An 8,368-nucleotide genomic window follows, 5' to 3' on the forward strand; every position below is an offset into this window, starting at 1 on the left:
AGAAGGAACCTCAAATCATATTGCTTACTATATCTCAAAAAATAAGATGACATTTATGGAGAGTAGTCCTTCAAAATGTAAGAGTAGGTAATTGTTTGAACTGGAATGCAAAATACGCGAAAACAGTTTAACCTGGCCGGAAGGGCATTCCACCCCCCTCAACACTGACGAAAACGATCCAACTGGCCACACCTGGTCCCCAGTTTGCATTTTACTGCCCGCGGGGCTCATTACTTGTATTTGGACCTGACTACGGAAAAGAAAATAAATTATGTGGGCAGGACAAATCCGTGGCTAAAGCTGCGATTTCGACATTAATCATTAACCAAATATATTTTGGTATTTGGCATTGTCCCTACATCATTTATATGAGGAGCATGCAAATTCATGCAGCCTCTCTCGCCGGGTAGTTGCGGACGCGACCACACCGAACATCATACAGCGCACTACTCAAAAAATGGTCGATTCACGAATTAACAATGAACTAGGGGTGGGGAAGGTAATTTTTTTGTTAACGTGTCTTTTTGGTGAGGGAGTGTCGGGGAACGAATAATCGCATCGGTGAAAAGAGAGTTCATTGGCTCCTGATTTGCATACTGACTACTGTTACTCAATTGACACAACAACAAGTATTCAGGTTTATAACAGTTTACATATCTATCTATTGCTATGCAACACATACAAGTTAGCCATTCCACTCCCAGGCTGTCCATCAACAACAAGACTTGCCTTGCGCAACCTAAGAGGGTGAATCACGTGTGGAACTAAAAGTATTGGGGAGGCGTTGTTCAATCTCGTTCTCTTTTCCCCCCTCACCCCGACCTCTAACCACCCCCCCCCGCCGCCCCATTTTAAAGACGCTAGATAGATGCACTATTGTAAAGTGGTTGTTCCACTGGATATCATAAGGTGAATGCACCAATTTGTAAGTCGCACTGGATAAGAGCGTCTGCTAAATGACTTAAATGTAATGTAAATGTAAGTCCCCGCAGTAATGTTCCAACATCTATTGGAAAGCCTTCCTAGAACAGTGGAGGCTGTTATAGCAGCAAATGGGGGACCAACTCCATATTAATGCCCATGATTTTGGATTGAGATTTTCGACGAGCAGGTGTCCACGTACATTTGGCTATGCAGTGTACAACCACAAGAATTGACCATTCAAAGCCAAAGACAATGATAGCGTTGTAAAATTCCAGTAACTTTCATAAAATGCACGTGCTATCCAGAAATCCTGGTTGGAGAATTCTGGATTTCCTGATTATTCCCTCCTGATTCCGGGAATCTTCCAAACAGGATTTCTGAAAAACAGATTTTTTTTTTGTAATCCAAGACAATGGTATCTCCGACTCACGTGGTGGGCTGGGTCAGGAAGGAGTTCTTATGGAGTCTATAGGCTGTGTAGCTGTTGAAGGAACCAGGTTCCATAGACACTCCCTTGATATAGCCATAGGTCTTCTCTGTCAGGTTGAACGCCTCCAGCATCCTGAAGCCTACAGCACAAGGTGAAGAACTCATTTTAAGTTCTAGAACTTCTCAAACCAATGAGGGAATGATGCACGAGCTTTCTGCAGATGGTTCTAATTTGGGATGTACATAAATAATCATCTGAGCATTTTTACCAGGTGATGTGAATCCATTCAGGTAGATCAGGGGACAAGCTGTGAAGATAATATCAAAGATTAGCAACAGTTCAATTTGTTTCGAGAATTTTATCTTGGGCGATAAATGAAATCGCTTACTGCTAAATACTATAAGTGGCATCCAAAATGGCAAACAACAAAACAGCTTACATGACGTCGCTGTTTCGCAAATGAAGGTCACAAGGTTGTCTTGGATAGTTGCAAAGGCGTCAAAGTCGTCCACAACAAAGATGTGTCTGTCGCTTGGCTTGCTGCCAATGTTCTGCAACTCAGCAAAATCCACATCGGCAACACCAACCACAAACACACTGTAACCTGGAGAAGGAGCACATGCATTCTCAGAAAACCAACTCCACTATGTGCATGGGGTGATGCTAAAATGCTACAGAGTGCTAATACCTCAATGACAGCATTTACAAGCATTATGGGATATGATTGACAATGGGTTGACTTGAAGATGGCTGTGCAGCAAATTGAGTAAGCCTTACCAGCATGCTGCAGTGTGGCAGCGTTTTTCTTCACCTCATCCTGAGAGCGACCGTCTGTGACAGCTACCACAACCTTGGGGACATTCCTCCTCATTCCATTTTCTGGGGCGAACACCTTCTCCTTGACATGCATCAAAGCAGCGCCTGATCAAGAACAAAGAATGGTAGATTCATTAAGGTGATAGACAACAACATATATTCAAAGGATGGATATTTCAAGACTAAGCAGGCCTGGCTCCGATGAAACATGTTGGTGTAAAGTCACTTTTACAACCAGAGACTAGTGTTACATCCCAAATGGCATCCTATTCCCTTAATGGTACACTACTTTTGAGCAGGGCCCATGAGGCTAAAGAAGTGCACTGTATAGGGAATAGGGGGGCATTTGGGAGACAACCTAGTTGGTGGAAGCTGGGTTTGGGGAGCCTCACCGGTCTTAGTGTTTCCTCCTCGGTACTGGATCAGCTGTAGAGCAGCGAGAGCGTTGCCCTTGTCCGAGTAAGAGTTCAGCCTGAACTCTGTCTTTGCTTCGTCGCTGTACTGCACAAACGACACCTGTTTCCAAAGTAGAAAGCATTACAAGGAGTTATAGTATGATTTCATACCGCACCTATTATTCTAAACAGTTTGCCAAGTTGACTAACAATTACAACTTGCTTTTTCCACTATTACAATGTGCTTTTCCCTCTATTTAGAGCACTACACACCTGCATTCCTGTCGATCCGATGACGTCGAAGGCTCCAATCATGCTGAAGACGAACTGCACCACTTTCCGGAAACTGTCTTCTCCAATACTCCACGAGCCGTCAATAAGGAACACCACATCTGCCTTGGCACCTTTGCACACTGAGGCAAAAGAAAAAGAACTCAGTGAACTGCACTTAAAAGATTCCATGGCAGGCACCAGATTCTGGGCTGCCTGGAACACCAGGCCCGATAACAGAGAAAGGCATGATAATGAGAGTCGGCAACCTCAAAAATAAAAACGTCTGCATGAATCTCACAAACAAAATCATTGAGAGAAAGAAATTACATAATGAAGCTATACATGGCAATTATTGGTTTAATTGATCACACTTTCCTGAAAACAAAAAACTAAACTAGGAACATTTGGTTACCATAAAGGCTGGAAATGAACTGCTCTTTAATGTCTTTCTCTCTTAGCACAAAAAACGAGTTGGCAAAACACAAGATAATGTCTGCCTGATGTGATAGAGCACTTTATTTTTGTATCTCTCGCAATCCCCTTCCTCAAAGTCAGAATCCATAAACAAGTTTTACACAATACCTTATCAAACAAACAGCTTCTTTGGACTTTCTCAACACCTAGGTCAGTCATTAGTCAATGGGTGAGTTCCCACTGAAAACCCTGGACGGTCTGTGTCGAGCATGTGGCGGCCATTACTTTAACACTGGCACCACTCTGATCTAGAGGAAATATGTCTGCAGGTCTCTGCTTCTGCCAAATAGTGAGATTTTGATGGCATTGCATGTTTTCTGAACCTGGCTTTTTATGACTCTCAAATAATCGCACTGAAACACACTCAAATTCAAATGTCGTGACTTTGCAATTGACACCGAGTTTGGGCTCCAAGGAAGGCTTCAAATGTTCCATATAGCATTGGTGAATGTGGTGCCGTTTGGTTCTTTGGCACTATGGAGGTGATGGATACTGTATGTCGTAGTCATCATTGCGCCATTGGTTCTTACCTGCCCATGCAGGAGGAATGGTAGGTGGTGGTGGAGGAGTGGGGGGTAGCGTTGGGGCTTCAGTAGGTTTGACCACTTTGAGAAAGAGACAACAAAGTGTCAGTAAACATCAACAAAGCAATGACAAATTCGGACAGCACATTGGCACCACTTTTGTAAAAAGCTGAAGACTACTTAGGTAACTGCCCTGACAGTAAGTCACTCTGGATAAGAGTGTCTGCTAAATTACTCAAATGTAATTACTCACATGTTCTCTCTTTGGTGCTGACTCCAGGGCCCTCGAGGTTAGGGGTCTGAACGAACACGGTGGCGCTGTAAAGAGCGTCAGGGGAGAGCCCCTTGAAGCAGTACTGGCTCTGAGCTGCAGTGATGGTGATCTCCTGCTGACCTTTACTGGAGGCTACACACAGACAAAACAAAGAGAAATATGAGACATGTTGACATATGTTGAGAAGAGAAACATGTTGACACGTGTTGACTGCCGAGGCCGCTGCCTGAAACGTTGCTCCTCGTAAAAATCAAGGGTCTTCTCTGAGTACGAAAAGCAGAGTTAATGCCATTCAGCTGGGGCTATGACAGTGCTGCGGTAAAGCACATAGATGTAATATCGGTGTTGTCACGCTACACATGTAATTCAATATGAATTGTTTTGGGGAAAATGCAGAAAGTTTTCCAAAATGTCGTATTTTTGGTCAAATGAACCATGAGACCAAGACAATGGCCTTATAAGGGCAAATATCCCCTCAATCACTTCTCCTGGGCTGACCCCTTGCTGCTCAAGGTAGAAGACCAAGATTATTGCGCAGAGATGTATGCTATGATCCTCATTCCTCAACCACATTCCACTTCAGTAACAAACAATTGGCATTCTAATACTGACTTGGAAGCTCAGTCTGTCTGGGAAGCATCTTTAAAAGGTCGCTAGCTTTTCAAACCTTGGGGACTGTTTACTTTCGGTGAGTGTTCTCTACAGCAGTTGTCTTTCTCACACAAGCAAAGCCTGCTTAAGTTTGGAAATGTGTCATGGGTAATGATTACCATGTTCATATTTAAATCCTTGAGATAATGCTTCTTGTTTTTAAGAGTTTATACCTCTACTGAAAAGAAATTGGGAACAAAATAATGATTGTGCCGTTATACAATACATAGCCTAATAGTCTACCGCGTATTACGCACGGCAGAATTAATATTATTATTTTTTACGATTTAATATGTCTTTGGTAAAAAATTGGTCTAGCCTATATGATTCTCCAAAATGAAACAAACTCTAGTAGGTCGAAGGAATTGTCCGTAGAGTTCCGAGACAGGATTGTGTCGAGGCACAGATGTGGGGAAGGGTACCAAAAATGTCTGCATCATTGAAGGTCTCCAAGAACACAGTGGCCTACATCATTCTTCAACGGAAGTTTGGAATCACCAAGACTCTTCCTAGAGCTGGCCAACCCGGCCAAACTGAGCAATCGGGGGAGAAGGGCCTTGGTCAGGAAGGTGACCAAGAACTCGATGGTCACTATGACAGACCTCCAGAGTTCCCAAGATTCTCTGGTCTGATGAAACCAACATTGAACTCTTTGGACTGAATGCCAAGCGTCATGTCTGTAGGAAACGTGGCACATCCCTACGGTGAAGCATGGTGGTGGCAGCATCATGCTGTGGGGATGTTTTTCCAGTGGCAGAGACTGGGAGACTAGGTAGGATCGAGGGAAGGATGAACGGAGCAAAGTACAGAGAGATCCTTGAGGAAAACCTTCTCCAGGGCGCGCAGGACCTCAGACTGGGGCAAAGATTCCCTTTCAAACAGCACAACGACCCTAAGCACACAGCCAAGACAACGCAGGAGCGGCTTCGGGACAAGTCTCTGAATGTCCTTGAGTGGCCCAGCCAGAGCTTGGACATGAACCAGATCAAACATCTCTGGAGAGACCTGAAAATAGCCGTGCAGCGACGTTCCGCATCCAACCTGACAGAACTTGAGAGGATCTGCAGAGAAGACTGGGAGAAACTCCCCAAATACTGGTGTGCCAAGCTTGTAGCGTCATACCCAAGAAGACTCGAGGCTGTAATCGCTGCCAAAGGTGCTTCCACAAAATACTGAGTAAAGGGTCTGAATACTTATGTAAATGGCTGTAACGTAACAAAATTAGGAAAAAGTCAATGGGTCTGAATACTTTCCAAATGTACTGTATGTGGAAATAGCACTTTTCTATGTTTTGTTGAAAAAAAGATGGAGGAAGATAAATGTTTCCAATTACATCATCAACCAATTAGTAGACAATTAGTAGGCAATGCCTACTCATAATTGGTAAAAGCACATGATGGACACTGATTATGTCATTGGAAACATTTATCTTCCTCCATCTTTTTTTCAACAAAACATAACATGACATTTTCACATAGGTTGATGTTGGGATGGTGCTGGATATTATGAATTTTAGAGTAGCCTATCAGAATGATCGAAAAAGGAACCACGGGAAAGCGCAGCCTCCATTCGCTATTCGAGTGCATACGGATGATAATGGCCCATTCTAAATCAAAACAAATGTAGCATATTAATGAAGACAAGATTACATTGAGAATAGTCTGATGAGTTAGAATATTATCACTTGATGAGGGAACAGCTAGTGCCTTAGAGCGCAAGCTTTTTGTTGTGACTTTTTACAAATCATCAATATAGTTGCATAAAGCAGCCCATATATGTTTGAATTTCTAAGACATTCTAAAGTTTGTGTCATTCACAACTAAAGTTGCCAAATAACTCTAAATCTAGCATATAGGACCTGTTTCAAATGATCACTTTTACGCTCAACATAGCTCATATGCGCACTCGCTCGGGAATGGTAAAAGTTTACTATAAAATCATATAATAAAAAAAGAATGGCACAGAATTTATGAGCATATCTTGTCTATTAAATGGACTAGCCTACAGCCTAGGCTCCCATTGGCATGGCACCTAGCCAGATAACATACAGTAGGCCAACTCATATTCTGCTCTTTTGAAATACATTTTCTCCACATCATAATGTTTCTTTAGACCTACATAAAATAAATAATTGACGTATTGTGATGGTGGATTTATTAGACTTTGAAAAAATGTAGATGTCCCAAATCAGCAGCTTGTATGTGTGGAGGCATGGAGATACTAAACATGTTTATGTTAATTAACAGTCAATTACCATGAGACCAGCAGTTATTTGCATGACAGTTACCATCTGACAAAATGTCATGACAGTCACCATCTGACAAAATGTCATGACAGTCACCATCTGACAAAATGTCATGACAGTCACCAACTGACAAAATGTCATGACAGTCACCATCTGACAAAATGTCATGACAGTCACCATCTGACAAAATGTCATGACAGTCACCATCTGACAAAATGTCATGACAGTCACAGCCCTAGGTCTACATGCGAACATTAATACAGATGGATTCAAAGGCCGACAGTAATAAAAAAAGATCTCGTCTTTTCAGACAGAGAGACAACTAAAACTTGGTGGCCGGATACGTTCAGAACACGCCACATTTATGCATTCTCCTTCAAGAGATAAACACACGGGCGGTCTGAGGATAAACAGTCGTGTGAATGTCTAAACCCAATCTCAACAGCCAGCACCGTACCACTCCAATGTTCTGAACACGGAGGAGGCTGTGGCTCTGATCAGTGGGGATCTATAGCATCTCGGACTAGTGACTGACTAACACCAACTACAGCATGTGTTGACGCTCCTTCTGAAATCTCCTTCATGGCTTCAGACATAAGAAGAAGCATGAACTCAATTATAATGCAGCAACTCTTCAGGGTAGACAAAGAGTCTCTCATGTGGCCAAGCTTAAAGGTGCAATCTGAAATGAATGTTTGGCTGAGACTTACGGTCCAGAGGGTTGAGCTTGATCCTGTAGGAAGTGGCAGCCCTGTGAGGACTCCACTTGATGCAGAACTTGTCGAAGCCAACGTTGTAGGTCTCTAGTAACAGCAACACTACAACACAATCTCTACCTTAATAACAGCAACACTACAACACAATATCTACCTTAATAACAGCAACACTACAACACAATCTCTCTACCGTTAAATAAACAGCAACCAGCTACAACACAATCTCTACATTAATAACAGCAACACTACAACACAATCTCTACCATTAATAACAGCAACACTACATACAACAATCTCTACCTATAATAACAGCAAACACTACACACAATCTCTACCTTAATAACAGCAACACTACAACACAATCTCTACGTTACTAACAGCAACACTACAAACAATCTCTACTAATAACAGCAACACTACAACACAATCTCTACCTTAATACAGCAACACTACAACACAATCTCTACCTTAATAACAGCAACACTACAAACAATCTCTACCTTAATAACAGCAACACTACAACACAATCTCTACCTTAATAACAGCAACACTACAACACAATCTCTACATTAATAACAGGCAAACACTACAACACAATCTCTACTTAAAACAGCAACACATACAAACACAATCTCTACTTAATAAG

General features: G+C 42.3%; 1 protein-coding gene across 1 annotated transcript in view; it reads right to left on the bottom strand.

Moving 5' to 3' along the window:
- Positions 1-8,368, bottom strand: part of LOC111973367 (collagen alpha-1(XII) chain-like) — a 101,403-nt gene that overhangs the window by 20,036 nt on the left and 72,999 nt on the right. The window contains exons 52-60 of the mRNA XM_070446482.1: positions 7,717-7,836; positions 4,090-4,242; positions 3,843-3,917; positions 2,839-2,978; positions 2,563-2,686; positions 2,132-2,275; positions 1,794-1,958; positions 1,623-1,661; positions 1,355-1,493 (exon numbers count right to left, since the gene is read on the bottom strand). Of these exons, the coding sequence (XP_070302583.1) occupies positions 1,355-1,493; positions 1,623-1,661; positions 1,794-1,958; positions 2,132-2,275; positions 2,563-2,686; positions 2,839-2,978; positions 3,843-3,917; positions 4,090-4,242; positions 7,717-7,836 (1,099 nt within the window). The remainder of the gene's footprint in view (positions 1-1,354; positions 1,494-1,622; positions 1,662-1,793; positions 1,959-2,131; positions 2,276-2,562; positions 2,687-2,838; positions 2,979-3,842; positions 3,918-4,089; positions 4,243-7,716; positions 7,837-8,368) is intronic.

This window comes from Salvelinus sp. IW2-2015, linkage group LG14, assembly GCF_002910315.2.
Source record: "Salvelinus sp. IW2-2015 linkage group LG14, ASM291031v2, whole genome shotgun sequence".
Taxonomy (NCBI): domain Eukaryota; kingdom Metazoa; phylum Chordata; class Actinopteri; order Salmoniformes; family Salmonidae; genus Salvelinus; species Salvelinus sp. IW2-2015.